This window comes from Manis javanica, chromosome 14, assembly GCF_040802235.1.
Source record: "Manis javanica isolate MJ-LG chromosome 14, MJ_LKY, whole genome shotgun sequence".
Classification (NCBI taxonomy): Eukaryota; Metazoa; Chordata; class Mammalia; order Pholidota; family Manidae; genus Manis; species Manis javanica.
Genome location: NC_133169.1, coordinates 48,696,763 through 48,717,000, shown reverse-complemented (window position 1 = coordinate 48,717,000; position 20,238 = coordinate 48,696,763). Strand labels below are relative to the sequence as shown.

General features: G+C 42.6%; 1 protein-coding gene across 3 annotated transcripts in view; it reads right to left on the bottom strand.

Moving 5' to 3' along the window:
- ZFP62 (ZFP62 zinc finger protein) overlaps positions 1-20,238 on the bottom strand; it is a 41,106-nt gene that overhangs the window by 4,629 nt on the left and 16,239 nt on the right. For 2 of the 3 annotated variants that reach the window (XM_073222121.1, XM_073222120.1), the window contains exon 2: positions 18,128-18,252. Coding sequence is in view for 1 of the 3 variants with exons in the window: in XM_017649914.3 (XP_017505403.2) it covers positions 15,539-18,252 (2,714 nt within the window). In the remaining 2 variants the exon portion in view is untranslated. Of the gene's footprint in view, positions 1-4; positions 18,253-20,238 lie in introns of those variants that run through there. The other variant, XM_017649914.3, reaches the window with a different exon arrangement.

Below are 20,238 nucleotides of genomic sequence, written 5' to 3'. Positions count from 1 at the left end.
GTGAAACGAGTACATCAGGAGTGGGCAGACTGCCTAAGCTGGAGGAGCAAGCATGAAGCAGCCCCTCTGCCCTCAACACCCTTGGTCCGTGGGCTGGAGCTAGAGGCTGCTCCTCCTGACCCCTTTTCCAGACTGACAAAGCAAAGCATGTTTGCCTAGAGACAATGGATTGCCTGCTTAAAAAAAGCACTGGGTAACCAACCACTGAGTAACCAGATCTCAAAAATAATTTTTCTCAAATATCATCTTAGGTTCTGTCTGTTTGTGGGGTGGTCCTTGGGGGATTTTCATTTTTTTGAGAGGGCATCTCTCATATTTATTGATCAAATGGTTGTTAACAACAATAAAATTCTCTACAGGGGAGTCAATGCTCAATACACAATCATTAATCCACCCCCAGCCTAATTCTCATCAGTCTCCAATCTTCTGAAGCATAATGAACAAGTTCTTACATGGTGAACAAATTCTTACATAGTGAATAAGTTCTTACATGGTGAACAGTACAAGGGCAGTCATCACAGAAACTTTTGGTTTTGATCACTCCTTATGAACTATAAACAATCAGGTCAAATACGAATATTCGTTTGATTTTTATACTTGATTTATATGTGAATCCCACATTTCTCCCTTTATTATTATTATTATTTTTAAAATAAAATGCTGAAGTGGTAGGTAGATGCAAGATAAAGGTAGAAAACCTAGTTTAGTGTTGTAAGAGAGCAAATGTAGATGATCAGGTGTGTGCCTGTAGACTATGTGTTAATCCAAGCTAGACAATGGCAATAATACATCCACGGATGCAGAAGATTTCTCTCAAAATGGGGGGGGGTGAGGTTCTAAGCCTCACCTCTGTTGATCCCCAATTTCTCACCTGATGGCCCCCCTGCGACTGTTCCTGTCTTAGGTTGTTCCTCCCTTGAGGACTCCTACCCGTCTCTGGCTAACCAGTCATCTTCCAGGGCCATACAGGGAATTGTAAAGTTGGTAAGTGAGAGAGAAGCCATATTGTTTGAAAAGGTTAGCTTTTTACTTCTTTGCAGATTTATGCCCTGTGGCTTCTATGCCCAGCACTTGTCTTGAGGTAGCTTTACCACTTGGAGGAGTTATGATACTCAGTGAATTCGATATGAGGCATGAATTCTATTTAAGGGTTGCAATTAGGAAGGAAGAAGAAAAGCTATAGAGGTAGCAGATGGTAGAAAACATGGGAAGATTATTTCTTTGACATATCTTCTTGTAGAGTAACTTAAGCATGTATAGGTTTTAAACTACTAATTAAATTGCGCACACACATTAACATAATGGGAATACAGTTACATAACCAAAGCAGATCTATAATTACCAGCCATCTCCAGTGAAGCCAAGAAAACCATTTAGGCACCCTAGGCATTTGTGAAAATTTGTCTATGATATAATGGATATTGTCCAACTGTACTTGAACAGTCTGAGAGAAATCAGACAAATTAAAACAACCCATTCCTGGGAACTGTTCACATTCCATATGTTCTTTTAACAGTAGATAGTCTGTAGTTGTAAGATTTTGGAGCGCTACAACTTGCACTTCTTCTAATTCTTGGTTGAGTTCCAACAGTATAGATCCAGTCAAATTTGTTGTTTTACTGTATGCACAGGCCAGCTTAGATATCTCCTTCTTCATTCCAATGGCAAGTCCAGGAACTGGTGGGATGAATGCAGCTACAACTGCAGCATCGCCTGAATCTTTGTTGAGGTTTTTTGATGATCATCTTCTGGTATGAGTCTTCCAGAGAGTGCTGATGTTGGAAGTTCTTCTTCATATCATATCTTAGTTCATTTTCTGGGTAGCCAAATTAGGCTTTCATCTTCTGTATAAACACAAACAGACCCTTGGGGGACTTTTTTGAACCTCAGATGGGGCTGCCTTCCACAATCTGATTGTCCAGATGCTGGAGTCCTAGGATTAGGGCCACCACACCACCAGATTACTTCACACACCCTTGTACTAACAGTTCTCATAAGCCAGGTTTCTAGGAAATCTAATAACACTAACTTCTCTAGAACTCATTACAACCTGAGGTGACCACTATTATCATCCTGATGAGAAAGATGAAGACACACAGCATAAAAACAGGTTTAGTTACTTGCTGTGGGGAAGTTGGGGTTCCTATGGCCAGGATCCTCACTGAAATTAAACCACCTGATGATGTAAGTGGCCTGTTGCTGGGCTGCCACTTCCACACCTTTAGGCAATAAGCTATTATCATACTATATAGAGAGGTCGGCCCAGTGCTCTGGGCAGAGGCAGAGATGCTAGTGCTTGACCTACTACAGGGGAACAAGCCAGGTAATAAACCCTTTCACCCCAAAGAACGTTTTGCTGTTAACTTCTTTAGTCACACTGAATCCACAGTGAACTTGCCTGGGGCTGAAACCCATTGGCAAGACAACTGGCATAGTTGACAGAATTCACTGTTGACCAAGGAAAAAGACAAGCTGCCCTTATGGGAGGGGTGCTTCAACGGGCTGCCCCAGTGGGTATGTGGTCTGAAGTGGCTTGCCTCCTAGAGGACTGGGCCCCACCCCAGGACTGGAGGCAACTGGAGATGACTCCTGAGGCAGTAGGGGTGGCTCTTGATATAGTAAGCAGATCCTTTGAGAAGCAGAGTGCCCATGAGGCAGCAGGGACTGTGGGTTGGCTGCTTTTCACAGTCTTAGAAAGGTCTACAGAGGAGACCCAAGAAATGGAGGCACGAGAACGCGAGCTGCAAACTTCAGTAGATTCTCTGAAGAGGGAAATGGCATTGATGTGAGGCAGCATAAGAACACGGCTACAGACTTCTGTGGATGCCCTGAGGGAAATGGTATCGATGTGGAGGAGGTGGCATGAGAACGCAAGCTGCAAACCTCCATCGATGCCCTGAGGAAGGAGATGGCCTGGATGCAGGAGGAGACAGCATGAGAGCGCTGGCAGCAAGGTGCCATTGGAGAGGAGACAGCAGTGCTGCCAGGTGTTCTGAAGGAAGAGTCCATCAAGGAAAAAAGGTGAACTCTTGAGGGAAGCACAGGCGGAGGTGGCACAAGAACATCAGATGCGAAGCATTGAGCTGAAGGTAAGAGACCTTTTGAAGACTGCGCTAGCATTGCTGTGAGGCATGGTAGAAAAGGTAAAGGTTGTAGCAGAGGAGGCACTCAGGGGAGGGGAGAGAAAGGTGCCAGCAGCCCCGGAAATGGAGGAGTTGGGGAAGGATGAAGGGGTGGTGCCGGAGGCACTGGCACCTCCTGTATTGAAAGCATGCCCAGTGGTTGTAAAGAAAATAAAGACCCAGCAGCTGAAAGTTCCCCAAGGGGAGGAGCAGCCCGCTCCCCAGGTCGTGGAGCACTCTATGGTCCGCCCCTATACTCAGGCTGAGCTGGTGGATTTGGGCTCCCGGTTTAGGCAGAAGCCCTCCAAGTCAATATCAGCTTGGCTCCTGCATCTGTGGGACTTAGGGGTGGATGGAATTGTTCTATTGGGATCAGAGATGGGAAAGCTGGCTTCCCTGACAGTGCAGCCTGCCTTGAGGCAGTGATTACAGAACGCATATCAGACCCCAGGGAGTCACTCCCTCCTCGATTGGCTTATGGCTGAACTTTGTGCTGTGTGGCCCAATCTGGGTGGTCTGCCATCCTCTCCTGTTAGATGGTAGACATATGCTTAACTCCAACAGGTGCTATGAGAGCTAGGCACAAGAAATGCCATCTATAGTCCAAAGAATTATAACCCAGATGAGAAGATTTTCACTACTGGGATAAGAAATATTGTACTTCAAACAGCTCCTACATCCCTCTTTGAGTCTCTAGTGGTCATTCTTTCCCCTCACTTAGGGCAGCCCATAAGTGAGGTGACACGTACAGTAGCAGACTTAGGAGAGGCAGAAGCAATGAGAATCCAGAAAGAAATAAGACCTATTACTCACAAGAAGAATTTACAGGGCCCCATGAAGGTTACGAGGACACAGATGTAGGTTGATTTAATATGAGCAGGAGCAGATGGAAGGAAATTACATGGAAAGTCCAATAGGACCTTTTTGGAGCTATGGCAACAGCTGAAACCAGAGCAGCAGTTCCAGCCATTAAGTCAAAAGAGGCAGAGGTCAGAGACAGAGCCACGAGACCAGCCTCTGTGTTTGCAAGACTTTCTGCTGGAGAGGGAGCCAACCTCACTCGAGCCCACAGAGGAAGGTGATTGGGGAACACGGTTTGACTGAGGGAAAGGTCAAGGTACCTTCCCTGAGGGACCAGGGGGGTCTGGAGGCCACATGTTGAAATAGCTATCCATTGGTCCCCAGTGAACATACGTGTCCTGGCTCTGGTGGACACTGGGGCTGAATGTTCACTGATTCATGGTAACCCTGAGCAGTTCCCCGGGACCCCCACTATCATAGATGGATACGGGGGTAGGGCTATCAGAGTGAAAAAAGCCCAAATCCCTTTGGGAATAGGGCGTCTATCCCCAAAAGAGTATACTGTGTATATATCTCCTATTCCTGAGTATATTTTGGGGTTTGATAACCTTCAGGGTCTATGGTTGCAGACCACTGCAGCTGAGTTCAGACTGAGAGTACGTGTGGTGAAGGCAGTTCTGAGGGGACATGCTAGGCGCCCACCCATAGCTTTGCCTGTGCCTTGGCGGGTGACTAATACCAAACAATACAAACTGCCTGGAGGGCATAAAGAGATTGGAGAAACTCTCCAGGAGCTGGAAAAGGTGGGTATTATAAAGCCCACCCATAGTCCTTTCAATTCCCCAGTGTGGCCTGTAAAAAAGCCAGATGGCTCCTGGCGTATGACTGTGGATTACAGAGAACTGAATAAAGTCATACCCCCTATGCATGCTGCTGCCCTGTATTGCAGGCTTGATGAACACCCTCAGCCATGAACTAGGAACATACCATTATGTGGTAGATCTTGCTAATGCCTTCTTTTCCATTGACATAGAGCAGGAAAGTCAGGAACAGTTTGCCTTCATGTGGGAAGGACGGCGATGGACGTTCACCATCCTTCCACAGGGATTCCTCCACAGCCCCAACATCTGTCATGGACTTGTAGCCCAGGACTAGGCTACATGGGAGAAACCACCAACAGTGCAGCTGTACCATTATACTGATGATGTCATGCTCACATCCGATTCCCTTTCAGATCTAGAAGGTGCAGCACCTAGACTGGTGCAACATCTACAGGAGAAAGGAAGGGCTGTGAACAGCACCAAGGTTCAGGGACCTGGTTTGTCTGTTAAATTCTTGGGGGTCGTCTGGTCAGGTAAGACCAGAAGCAGTTATAGACAAAGTCAAGGCCTTTCATACCCCCACAACTCTAGCATTGCTACAGGAGTTTCTGGGTCTTCTAGGCTACTAGACTGTGTTTATACCACACTTGGCACAAATTCTAAAGCCCTTATACTGGTTGGTACGAGAGGGCATCAGGTGGGGCTGGGATGAGACATGTGCATCTGCCTTTTCTACAGCAAAATGGGCAGTCAAGGCCGTGCAGGCCTTGAGTGTGATAGACCCATCAAGGCCCTGTGAGCTGGATGTTCATGTCACTGAAGACGGTTATGGCTGGGGTCTCTGGCAGTGGCTTGAATGAACTCGCCAACCTGTTGGATTCTGGTCACAACTCTGGAAAGGGGCAGAGGTATGATACACTTTGATAGAAAAACAACTGGCTGCCGTGTATCATGCCTTGCTGGCTACAGAACCCATCACTGGAATGGCCCCGATAAAGGTAATAACCATCTATCCCATCTTGGGGTGGGTACAAGACTGGACCTAAAAGTCAAGGAGCAGTGTGGCACAAACACACTAGCCAAGCGGGGTGCTCACCTACAGGAGCGTAGTGCCCTCTCTAGTAGTCCCTTGAGTGTAGAACTCCAATGCTTGTTGGGGCCGGTTGCATATACTAGTGAAAAGCAGGAAGGACTTGCTTTTGAAACATTAGTAGCAGAGAGTCCTTATCAGGATGGAAGAGCCCCTATACCCAAAGATGCATGGTACACAGATGGCTTCAGCCGTGGGCAGCCCCCAAAATGGAGGGCCATAGCTTTCTATCCTAAGACTAAGACAATATGGATGGAAGATGGTGAGGGGAAGAGCAGCCAATGGGCAGAGTTGCAGGCTGTGTGGCTTGTGATCATCCAGGAGCCGTCCCCTACAGTTGTCTGCACTGACAGCTGGGCTGTGTATTGGGGCTTGACTCTGTGGCTACCAGCCTTGTACCATGCCAACTGGCTGGTTGGTCACTGACCCCTTTGGGGGCAAGACTTACGGGCCTGTGGTCAGACTAAAATAATTATTACAGTATACCATGTGATGTAGCCCAGTGGCTACATCAGCGTTTGTTGCATGCAGGGCAAAAGACAATGTGGGCTGTAGCCAGTCAGTGGGGATTACCTTTGACCTTCAAAGAAGTTAGTAGAGCCCGGCAGGAGTGTGTTGTGTGCTCCAAAAGGGACTTACACTGAGATACAGAGCAACATGGAACAAGCTAAGGGGCCTATACCTGTCAAGTGGCAGATAGACTATTTTGGGCCTCTACCTGTGTCAGAAGGATATTGGTATGTGATGACTTTTGTGGACACAGCTACTGGACTTCTGGTTGCTTTTCCTACCCATTGTGCAGACCAGCAGATGACCAAAAGAGGCCTGGAGTGTCTCTTTGCCGCCTATGGCTGATCACAGGTGATTGAGAGTGATCAGGGCACCCATTTTACTGGACATACACTGCAAGAATGGGTATGACAGCTGAGAATCAAGTGGAAGTTTCATGTGTCATACAATCCTACCATAGCAGGCATGATAGAGAGGCACAATGGCTTGTTAAAATATGGACTAAAGTCAGATACCAATAGTCTGTGGGGATCGTCAGTCTGCTTATGGACCGTGCTACAACGTTTGAGAGACCCCGAAAGGGAGCCCTGAGCCCCATAGATATGTTAACACATATTGCTGCCTCCCCCATACAACTGCAAGGACAAACCAAGGAAGAATCACTGAAGCCGAGATTTGGCCACCAGAATAACATCTTGCTGCCAGCACCAACTGCACTGAACCCTGGAGACTCCATTGAGTGGACGTGGCCTTGGACCTTTGACCCATTGACCAGTGATGGCTGGCTCTCCTGGCACCTTGGGGACAAGGCCTGGAAGCTGGCCTCCTGTGTATTCCTGGAATAACAGAAGAGTGGCTGCCAAAGGTCACAGTAGTATATCCTGAACGGCCAGAAGGTAAGAGCATCTTACTGGGGAGTTTTGTTTTATCATTATGGCCAGTGCATGCACCTCCAGTTGCATTATATAGACCCTTCAGTAACCCCCATGGGGAAAGGAGTAAAAGTATGGTATACTAGACCTGGAAGGGACCCCCTTCCTGCTACAGTCCTACCACAGTACTACTCTCTTGCATGCATCCTACCTGATGGACAAGATTTACCTAGGTTGGTGACATTAAAACATGTGTCCTATCACCCCTAAAGTCTTTGTGGATTGGGAACTTCCTCTGGCTTGAGGATTATTATAATTTTTGTTATTAGGAACCTCCTCTGGCTTGAGGATTATTATAATTTTTGTATCAAAATCTTGCTGTATCTTAATTTTATTATCTCTAAGTTGTTATCCTTTGTTGCTATTGTGGAATCTGGTTACAGTGCTCCAGCTTTCTCGCACAGGGACCATTGCGGAAGATTGAAAGCGTGTAGATTGTAAGGCAAGAATCCTGGAGGGGTGGAGTGTGGGGAAGTTGGGTTCCTATGGCCAGGATCCTCACTGAACTTAAACCACCTGATAATGTAACTGGTCTGTTGCTGGGCTGCCGCTTCCACACCTTTAGGCAATAAGCTATTATTGTGCTATACAGAGAGCTCAGCCCAGTGCTCTGGGCAGAGGCAGAGATGCTAGTGCTTGACCTACCACCGGAGAACAAGCCAGGTAATAAACCTTTTCACACCAAAGAATGTTTTGCTGTCAGTTTCTTTGGTCACACTGAATCCACAGCGAACTTGCCAGGTGCCGAAATCCATTGGCAAGACACCTGCCTAAATTCATCTGGGAGTAAATTAAAGTGTGTTCATCTGAACTAATAAGGCTTCATGGTGGAGCCCAGACCATGCTCTTGGCCACTACACTTTGTCTTCTCTCTACACAGGGTTCACATGATCTCCATCTTAAGCACAACAGATACATCCACAGCCTGAGAACTGTGGGGTCTACGTGGGAACGCAATGGAAAGAACTGAGTTAAAATATTCTGACTTCCTTTACATGTCCAGGCTGAGGTGCTCAGTTGATGGGGAAGAGGCATAAAGAGACCTCCCAGTCCAGGGAATCCCCTGGGGGCAGTTAAACCCAATTCCTCAAGGTCCTGATGTAGACAGACTTCAGGTCCCACATCTGTTCCTTAGCTAACTGGTCCTCAAATGACCCTCTCATTTTTTAATACCATAAGGGGAAAGTTCTCTCACATTGCATGACTCATATTCAGTACCATTTTGTCCCCAGAGGCTCCATACATAAAACCCAGATGAAATTTTGCAGGCCTTTCATTTTCAAATTTGCTAATAGAGAGTGCACCTATGGCCTCCATTCTCACTGTTGAAGTTTTCCCTTCCTGCTTTATTTCCCCTCCCTCTCCCCTTCTCATTTTGCTCCTCCTATAAGTACAAGGACTGAACTCACTCCACAACTTTCATTATATCCATTAAGATGTGAGACCTTTAGTACGTTTTGGCAAGTTATTTTACGTATTCTCTCATTTCATCTAAAATGTCTAATTTATTGGCTTAAAATTGTAATATATCTAACATTTTCTAAGATCAAATGAGAGAATTCTCAAACTTCAACTACAAAGGGAAGGGTGTTTTATTAAAACAGTTGCAACAGTTGCAAAGGGACTGTCTCTGCAAACCTGAAGAATGAGAGGCTTTATAGAGGAAATAAAAGCACAGCGATATCCACTAATTTTGGTGGACTTTGGCCATAGGTATCAGAGTCTTACAGAAATGTGGGGTTTGTGTTTGTGCATGATATGACTCATCTTAAGTTACCTCCTGTTTTCTGAATTGTTGATTCAAAGAATTTAGAGGGAGTGGGTAGTTCTCTCAGCATCAGGGAGCAAGGTCAGTATATGAAAAGAAAGAATTCAAAGTTAAGAGAAGAAAATGTTACAGTTCTCCATATTCCCCCTTTATTCCTGACTTTGGTTATATGCTTTCTTTTTTTTCCCTTGACACCACACCAGGTTTGTCGATTTTATTGCTCTTTTCCAAAACACACCACACACATATTTGGTTCTGTTAGTCCTCTATATTGTATGTTTTGTTTTTCTACTTCATAAATGCCTGTCCTTTATTACTTCCTTACTCTAACTTCTTTGAGATTTGATTGTTCTTTTTGAGATGGTGCTTATGTGATTAATTACCATGTTTTCTGATTGTCTAGAATATCTTCTTAGGCTATAAATTTCTGAGCACTGCTTAAGCAATATCCCACTGGTTTTGACAAGTAGTATATTTTCATTATAAATTCAAAACATTTTCTTCTTTGTACTATGCTTGAGTATGAAATGTACCTATAAATTCCTGAACATAATTGGGATGTCATAGGTGACTTTTAACTATTAATTTCTAATGTAATTGCATAGTCAGAGAACATACTTTGTATGATTTCTTTAAAATTTGATTTACTTTATGGTCCAGCATATGGTCAGTTCCTTCCCTCAGCTTTGAGATATGATTGACATGTAATATCACGTTGGTCAATTTCTGAATGTTTGTGTGCTTGGAAAAAATATGTATCCACGATACACTGGTAATATATATATTCCATATATATATATATATATATATACAGGTTAGATTGCTTGTTAATCATATTGTTCAAATCTGTCTTTACAAATTTTATCTACTTGCATTATTTATTGAGGGGTATCAAAAATCTACATGGGGTTCAACATTGGACACTTGAACATGGGGTTTAGGGTAAAAACCCCTATGAAGCTGAAAAATCCATGTATAACTTTATCCATGTATAAAATTTACCTATAGCCTGTTGATTTCATGCTGATGAATGATAAAATAGTAACTATGTATATTTTATGCATTCATAATATACATTTTTCTTTTCGATTATTTCTAGGCTACACAGTTGGTGAGTTTTTCTCAAATTGTCACAAATCTCAAAAAGGTTTTCCAGTATATATTTTTTTAATTATTGAAAAAACTGGTCACACGCAATTCAAACCTGTTGTTCAGAAGATCAACTGTATTTCTTTTGAGTTCTGCATATACTTGCTAACTCTTAAGCTATGCTATTAAATACTAACTTAAGACTGTTCTATCTTCCCAGTGTTTTCTCTTCCCTGAACTCTTGATTCCTTATTTCTAGGAATGGTTTGTGCCTTAAAGTCTCTATTTCATCTAATATTAGATCTACACTAGCATTCTATTGGTTTCAATTTGCTTTACGTAACTTCTTTCCATTCTTTTACTCTCAAACTTTGTGTGTCCTTATATTGAAAGTGAGTCTCTCATAAAAAGCAGTTGAGTTCTGTACTGTCTATGGTCTGAATATGTGTTCCCCCAAATCCACATGATGGAAATCCTAATACCCAGTGCAATGGTGGTACAGGGTGGGGCCTTTGAGAAGTGATTTAAGTCATGAGGGTGGAGCCCTCATGAATGGGATTAGTGCTTTTATAAGAGACTTCAGAGAATTTACATGCCCTTCCCATCATGATGATACAATTAGAAATCTTTAAGACTGACTCTCACCCAACCATGCTGACCTCCAACCATAGATCTTAGACTTCCAGCCTCCAGAACTGTAAGAATACACTTCTGTTTATAAGCCATCTGGTCTGGGATATTTTGTTATAGCAGCCTGAATAAAGACTGACAATCTGTCATTTAATTAAATGAAATTGAATGTAGATATTGGTATTTTTGGCTTAAGACCTACCATTCTCCCCCTCTGCCCCACCCTTCTGCCTTTTTATTCAATTTTAAATTCTAATAGTATTGAAATTATACATTCTATTTTGATTCCCCTAGTTTTACAGTATGCATGACATTAACCAAAACCTTTACCCTTGTATACTTAAATCCTTTCTACATTCTCTTGACTTATATGCATTGTTGCCTGGTATTTTAAGCCATGTAATTTGAACAGGTCTACTTTTCTTGTTTTGTATAAAATGTTAATTTTCACTTGTCTACATATTTCTTACCCTCTTTGCTCGAATTCATATCCCAGAACCCCATCTGAGATCACCCGCCTTCTGAACTAAGCTGAAATCTTAGATTTCCCTTAGGATCAGCAAAGAACAATGAAGCAAATTTCTGTTATGCTTATTTTGTCATTCTTCAAAGATATTTTCACTAGGCATAAAATTCTAGGTTGGCAGATATCCTCTATACTGACATTTCATTCTGCTCTTTTGGCTGGCATTGCTGTTGAGAAGTCTTAACTGCTGACCCTTTGAAATTAATTTTTTTTCTTTGTTATTTTCCCTTTGATTTTCTGCAGTTAAACTGATATGTGTAGGTGTGATTTTTATAAATTTAACCTACTTTATATTTTTTGGGCTCTCATATCTGTAGACTTGTATTTCTCATCAGCTCTGGAAAATTTTCAGTCCCATTCTCTGCCCCTTTACTTCAGTCCTTGCCTTCTGAGACAATGATTAAACATGTTAAACTTCCCAATGAAACATTCCCTTCTCTGTATTTTCCCATATTTTCCTATCTGTGCTGCATTCTGGATTTCACTCATACCTTTCAGTTCACCAAACCTCTATTCACCTGTGTCACCATCTGTTACCAAATACATCTTTGCATATTTCAAGCATTTTTTTTTCTTTTCCACAAAAATACCTGGTGATTCAATATGTGAAGTCTATATGGGTCTGCTCATTTCCGGTTTCCAGTCATAATTGCCTTATTTCCTTATGTGCTTAATTATCTTTGCTTATTAGTTGCAAAAGTCACCTAGAAGTGTTACCTGAGGTCTGGATTGAAGGAGTCCTATTGCAAAGTAGTTTTGCGTTTGCTTCTACTAGCTCTCAGGTTATTTACTTGGGTTGTAAGTGTTGGTCAGTGACAAAATGTCCAATGTTTTCTTTTCCATTTTTCTCCTACTGCTCTGGTTCAGTAAAAAGGTCACAGTCTCTACAGTTCCCTGGGGCTCAGGGATGGGTTCAGACCTGGTTCATCTTATCCTGAGGCTGTAGCCCTTTAGGAATGCAGCTTAACTCTGGAAAGGTCCCCTGTAAGACACATCACCTCGTGTCTCTCTTTCCCTGTGGCTGGTGAAGTGGTGCCCAACCGCACATCTAGAGCATAAGCAACTTTGGTGTTCCCCTCTGATGAAAATATCCCATTATTAAAGTGCTCTGCCCATTTAAACTGAAGTTTTCACTCTTCATGGCTCTCTTGGGAGAAGGAGGGCATACCACCTACACTTTCAAAATGCATTTTTCAGTTTTTGGTGGGAAGCTGACCCAAATAACCTAGTATCCTTATCAGAAAATACTGTCTCAACTTTCCAATATTGTTTTTCTCTTTTTCTAGACTGTTTCTCCAATCCATATTCTTATATTCATATATTTCTAGTGCTTGCCCATGACAATTTGCCATATGTAAACAGTAAAATCTAGAGTTAAACAGGGTCTAGGCCCTCTTCCTAAATACTACAAACACTTTAGACCACTTCTATGCAAATCTTCCAGATTCCAATTTACCTACTATTGTCCAACATTTCATCTATTCAGCCCTGTGAATTAGACACTGCATTTTCTTAATATTGTTCTGATTTACCTAAATGTTTACAATTTTCTCTTCTCAAATATCATTTTCTCTGGAAAGAACTGGGAGACGGTGGTCGCTAAATAAGCTCAAGCCCCGAAGGTGGGCCTGAAAAGGTACAGCCACACCAGCTCTCTGGATCAGCATCACTATCTGCTTGAACTGGGTGCAGAACTGAGACCCCTCTTCATCAGGATCAGCCTGAGGATGATCATGGCCTTATGTAGACTCAAGATGCATGCCAAGAAGCTCTGTGGCCTATTTTCTGTAGGTTTAAGTCAATGGAGGTCTCAGTAGGAGTGTCTTGGTGCTCAGTTGGCTGGGGCACTCAGCATCCCCATGTGTGTGGTAGCTGTACTTTCCCTTGTTATTAAACCTGTCTCTCCTGAAAGTAGGTGGTGCATTCAGTCCAGGTGGAGCTCAAATAGGTGTGTGTATGAATGAGGTAGTTGAGGGCCTTGAGCCACTGCACACTGACAGCTCAGACACACAGAAACCTGTTAACCTAATCATCCAGAACAGTTAAGACTGGTCTTATGTAAATGTAAGCTCAAACCAGCACTCTGAGCCCTGGGATTGGATACTCCACAGCCTCGCTCCTTTCTGCTCACTGGGAACCAGCCCTGCCTAGGATGGGCCATTCTGGAGGAGGATGTGTGAGCCTTTCTGATGCCACCTTTGTTCAGGTCATCCTATTTCCCACTCCTTTCTCTTAAAAAATTCCCAGTTCAATTGTTCTGGTCAGGCCTTAGTGCTGCCTCCCTCTTCCCAGCTAGTGGCCATCACTTTCCTCTGAACACTAGAGAGTTCGCTCAGCATCAGGGTGGCTTTGCTTGTGAACTCTCATCTCTCCTGTATTTATTACTGCTTCCTAGTGCCTAGAACAGTGGACTGTGCCTATCAAATCCTCAACAAGCATTTGCTGAATAAACTAATCCAAGTCTGTGAAAAGGGTCAGGATTTCCAGTATTCCATGTAGAGAACAGAGAAAGTGTGGTTGTGATATTCCAAAGTGGAATGGACTGGCAGAAATGCTTTCTCCTTCCCCCTTAGCCCCATCCCTCCCCAGTGCATCAAAACTTATTAGTGGGGACTTGGAGACAAAGTGTAAGATTAACACTCCCAGACAGAGGCTGGGAACCTATGTAGCTAAAAACATAGAAATCCTAGGGAAGCCAGTAGCCTATGTGGTCAGAGAAAAATCCAGACAACATAGGGAAGACAGGAAACTATGTGGCTATAGATTATTCTTTTGTAGAGTGAATTTTGGAGGCAGAGAACTGAGAATTCAGCCTCTACAGATAGGTCTCACTGAGCATATTCTTGGACAGGTTACTTCTCACAAGACTCTCCTTTTACCCTGTTACCTAGTTAACAGCTTTAAACAATATTTTGTTATATTCTGTTTCTGATGCAACTGTTTCTGTGTGGTGACTGATCAATCTCACAGCCTGCCCACTCCCAGGAGTTATGTTCCAGGCCCAGGTTTAGGATCAATCAATTCTGCACTTCTGATTTCTCATGAAACCTAAGCAACCAGTCCTGAGGATTAGTTCCCTGCTGCCCAGCCTGGTTTGGATCTGGTATAACTTACTCCACAAAGATGTGACACACAAATAGCTTTCTCTGCATATTGCTCCATGTGAAGTCGGTCACAGCCTGTTTACTTTGGAGGAATTTATTGCCATTCCACCTCATCTCACAACTTTATGGCCAAGACAGAGTAAGCCCTGAACAAAGTATTCATAACATTTTACAACAGACAATACACACATGTAGCGTATCAAACCTTTACAGTAACACATTCCAAATATTTAACAGGCTTATTAAGCATGAATTTCTTCCTATCCCTCGATTATTGGTAGCTAGTTAGCTTTTTAGCTCCTGCAATAAATGCTCTCCTCAGCATTCTTATTCATGGGAATTCCTGAATAAATCCTCATGTAAGGGTGAATCCATGTTGATGACATATTCCATTAGTTACTGATATGCTCAATTTCCCCCCATGGTAGAACCTTTTATTTGTACCAAATTGTATGTGAGGTTTTCATCAATCCATTTCATTAATCCATTGAGGGGGTTCATTTGAAATTTTTAAAAAGTTTCACCCATTCAACTAGTGTATCATAACATTACAACAGTACAGTCATTTTTTTTCTAGTGACTCTATCAGATTTGTCTATGCTTTTTACTCTTCCTACAAAATACATATTTTCAGAATTTGTCATCACCCCATTATATCGTTTACACTTCAAGATCACTACTATTAAATAAATGTATATTCCCTGAAACCTCTCTCTCCCTGAATCTGCCTATTGGAGGCCATTCTTCTTCCCACTGATCAATGTCTAATTGGGATTCAAAACTATACCTCAATTTCCCATTTCTATTCACAGAATTTACCCAAATATGAACTTTCTGGTGGTGATCATGTGACTTGTAATGGAAGTCCTTTACTCATCCATGTTTTCTTATATGTCCAGAAATGTCTGCTGATTTTGAAGATTTTTTAAATCATTAGGTTTTATCCCCAGTATCACCTATTTTATATTCCATAAGGACTCAACTACCTTGACAGTGTAGGCCTCCTTGCTGGCTGTGATTGAGGATCACATAGAAAAGACTACTTGTGGTTTCACCAATACTATGTAAATTATAAGGACCTCAGATATCCTTACACTTATCAGGTTTTTCTTCCATATGAGTTCGAGATTTGGTAACTTTGCCTCCTACAGAAATATGCTCACCCTGGTCCCATCTAGACCATTGCCTCCATCATGAGTTCTCTTCTGCGTTGTACCACTAAGATTTCCCACACTTGTCACATTTATTGATTCCTCTCCATTATGGGTTCTTTTATGCTTGGTGAGATTTGATCGGATATTAAAAGCCTTCCCACACTCATTACATCTATATGGCTTCTTTCCAGTGTGGATCCTCTTGTGTTGGTCAAGGACAGATCTATAATTGAAGGATTTCCCACACTCACAATTATAGGGCTGCTGCCCACGGTGGATGCTTTTATGGTTGATGAGACTTGAATGTGAAATGTATGCCTTCCCACACTCATCACATTCATAGGGTTTCTCACCTGTGTGAATTCTTTTATGCACTGTGAGGCCCGAGCTGTTCCTGAATGCCTTCCCACACCTATCACACACATAGGGTTTCTCCCCTGTGTGGATCCTCTTGTGTTGAGAAAGGAGTGAGCTGTAATTGAAAGATTTCCCACACTCAAAACATTTGAAGGGTTTCTCCCCAAGATGGACTCTTTTATGGCTTATCAGAGTTCTGCTTGAGAAAAAAGCTTTTCCACATTCATCACAAGTATGTGGTGCCTTGCCAGGGTGGGTACTTTTATGGTTAATAAGGCTTGAATGTGAGATGTAGGCTTTCCCACACACATCACATTTATAGGGCTTCTCCCCAGTATGAATTCTTTTATGTACTTTAAGGCTTGAGTTGTTTCTGAAGACCTTCTCACACCTGTCACATTCATAGGGTTTCTCTCTAGTGTGAACCCTTTTGTGTTGAGAAAGGAGTGAGGTGTAATTAAAAGATTTCTCACATACATCACATTTGTAGGGCTTCTCCCCAAGATGAATTTTTTTGTGGTTTATAAGGGTTCGGTATGTGATAAAGGCTTTTTCACACTCATCACACTTATAGGGCTTTTCCCCAGGGTGTACACTCTTATGATTTATAAGGCTTGAGAGTGAGATGTAGGCTTTCCCACATTCTTCACATTTGTAAGGTCTCTCCCCAGTGTGGATTCGTTTATGTACTTTAAGACCTGAATTATTTCTGAAGGCTTTTCCACATTCATCACACCCAAAGGGTTTTTCCCTTGTATGAATCCTTTTATGTTGTTCAAGAGCAGAGCTGTAATTGAAGGACTTCTCACAATAGCTACATTTATAGGGTTTCTCACCAAGGTGGATTCCTTTGTGGTTTTTAAGGCTAGAGCGTGAAATGTACGCTTTTCCACACACATCACACTTATATGGTTTTTCACCAGTATGTAGCCTCCTGTGGACTTTGAGGCCTGAATTGTTTCTGAAAGTTTTCCCACACAAATCACATACATAAGGTCTTTCTCCAGTGTGAATGGTTTTATGCTGAAGAAGAAGTGAGTTATAGCTGAAGGATTTTCCACACTCCTTACACTCATGGGCTTTCTTCCCAGGGTGGATGCTTTTGTGGACTGCAAGGCCTGAGCTATAGCTGAATGCTTTGCCACAGACATCACACTTGTAAGGTTTCTCTCCCGTGTGGACCCTTTTATGAACTATAAGGCCTGAGCTGTTCCTGAAGGCCTTCCCACATTCATCACATTTGTAAGGTTTCTCTCCAGTGTGGACGACTTTATGCTGAATGAGGAGAGAGCTAGAATTAAATGATTTCTCACACTCATCACATTTATAAGGTTTATCTCCAAAGTGGATACTTTTATGATTTAGAAGTGTTCTGCAAGTAATGAAGGCCTTCCCACACTCATCACATTCATAGGGCTTCTCCCCTGTGTGGATCCTTTTGTGGACCCTCAGGCCAGAGCTATTACTGAAGGTTTTCCCACAGATATCGCATTCATAGGGCTTTTCCCCAGTGTGGATCCTTTTGTGGACTCTGAGGCCAGAGCTGTTCCTGAAGGCCTTCCCACACTCACCACATTCATAGGGTTTCTCCCCAGTGTGGATCCTCTTATGCTGGTCCAATACAGAGCTATAATTGAAGGACTTCCCACACTCATCACACTTACAGTTCTTCTCCCCAGAATGGGTGCTTTTGTGGTTTATGAGGCTGGAGTAGGACATGTACGCTTTCCCACATTCCTCACACTTGTATGGCTTCTCCCCAGTGTGAATCCGCTTGTGGACACGAAGGCTTGAGCTGCTCCGGAATGTCCCTCCACAGTCATCACACTCGTAGCGTTTTTCCCCCGTGTGCATAATTTTATGTTGAACAAGGCGGGAATTATATTTGAAACATTTCCCACACTCTTCACACTTATGTGATTTCTTAACAGAACTGGTTTTCTGCTGTAGACCAGGGTGGGAGTTCCCATTAACATTCTCCACACACTTGCCTTGTTCACTCCTTTTCTGTTCTACAGGCACAGTCTGGTGGGTAACATGTTTTGAGCTTGGATGTAAGCTTTTCTCAGATGCCTCATCTTCCTGTTCTGTCTTTATATTTGCTGTATTATTGGCTTTGCCAGTCTTTGCCCTGACACCACTTTTATCTTCCTTCATTCTTCTTCCCTCAGGCTTTTCCAACTGATTCTCTAACTTGCTATCCCAATCACAAGTTTCACCAACCTTAGATTCCTGCATGTAATCCTTGTGAAGACCTTCCACTTTTGGCCACAGAGATTCTGCATTTCCAATATTTTCATATTTTTCAGTTGGTTCCTCATCCTCAGTGTCTGTCTTCAAATGTGACACTAAACCAAGAAAATGAAAATGATACCTGTTTACTTTGTTTAGAAGAAAATGGAAGAACTTACATCCAAATTCACCTATTCACTTTACAAATGTTTACTGACTGCCTGCTGTATGATAGGTATCACTTTTAACCACTGGGGATACAGTGGTAGACATGCCAAAACTTCTATCTCTGCAGAGCTAATGTTAAAATGCTAGAGCCCTGAATTTTCAATGGACCAAAAAGCTTTTCTAGTCTTGCATAACAGCTTAGCATGAGAGCAAGCTGAAATGGGTTGGAATGACACACAGAACCAAGGGCAACATTGATGTTTTTGAAAAATGTCACCTACTCATGGAAAAACAATCAGAGGGTAGAATAAATCTCTGAAGAGGGAACAGAAAAATTAATAAGATAAAAGTTAAGAAGACATAATCACTAGAGAACAGGCAAAACTAAAGAGGAGAAATCAGTACCAGGGTGGAGATATCAGGGAGATGGTTATGAATCATGGAGATAGTCATGTCAGGGCTAAGAAAGCAAGCAAACCGCAGCTGACTGGTGTTCATTTTGGCCTCTTGGCCTTCCCTTGCAAGGAAAACACTGACTCTGGAAAATGGGTAGTCAGGGAGGAATTCTTACAGAAAAACATGCTTTGGCCTACCAGGCAAAGAAGCTTTCACTCCTACTTTATGAAGAGGCTAACTGCAGTCAGAGCATATCAAGGATTAGAAGCTAAAATACAAATCAGACAAAGGAAATAATACTGCCTAGGTTCAAAACCTCACTGTATGACCTTCAGAAAGTTATTTAACCTCTTTGTGCCACAGTTTACTCATTTGTAAAATGAAACAAGAATGCTGACCTATTAAATGAGGTAATATATATAAAGCACTGAGAACAATGCTTGTTACTCCCTGAATGCTATGTGCTTTATTATTTATTAGAAGTCAGATTATTGGATCAGGGTTGAAACCTGGAGATAGAGCACAGGACTTGGGAAAGGTAAACTTCCTAAAGCAGATTTTAGGGTTTAGGCAGGACTCTATTCCCCTGAAGGCACTCTATACAAAGATAGCACTCCATCCACATCCACCACCTGACAGACTCTTGAGAACAAAAGAAACAAGTCTATGCTTATTATCCCCCAACCTTAATAATTAGACTTAATTAAAATCTGGATCTCCACTCTTGCCCTGGCTTCTGGAGTCAGTACTCTGGAATTCTGTCAATGCTACTTAGAAACTGTATGTGAGCCTTGAGGAGGAAGCAGGAGTGATAAAAGGAAAGTAAGATACAAAAGGCGAGAACTCGGCAACAGGAAAATAAAGCACCACTCAGCGGGACATTAAGCCAAAAGATGGTTCAGCTACAGAAGCTTCACAAAATGACTGTAAGCACTGCCAGGTAAGAGATCTTCAGAGGTCACTGAGGAATAGTGGCATGGACTAGTTCCTTCTACCTTTCTTTACTACCTTGGGCACAGCAGTCTATGTCCCTTAAAATATGGGGGCTACTGAGTGGACAGTGGAATTCCAGAACATCAATAGTAACACACCTTTTATTCATGCCCTGAAGCCTGTTCTCACACATATGAGGGGCCCTGCTCCATTCATTCCCTTTGGCCTTAGCCCTCTATGTCCATACATCTTCAGCCCTCAGGAGAGAAAGATGTTCAAGTTCCTACAGCCCTAAAATCAAATCCCGTAAAATAAGTGCATAAAAATTGCTAGAGAAAAACAGAAAATGAAGATCTTTGGGGGGTACACTAGTGATTAGTCATACTAGAAATTCAAACAAACCACAAAGCCTCTGTAATTACACAAATGTGGTACTGGTGTACAGATAGACAAATGGAGTAGAACAAGAGTCCAGAAACAGCCCTTACAACACATAGAAATCAAGTATATGATAAATATGGTAAACAATCACTGGGGCAAAGATGGTCTTCACAACAGTGTCAGAACAATTATAAAGCCATTTGAAAAAAGATAAAACCAGATCC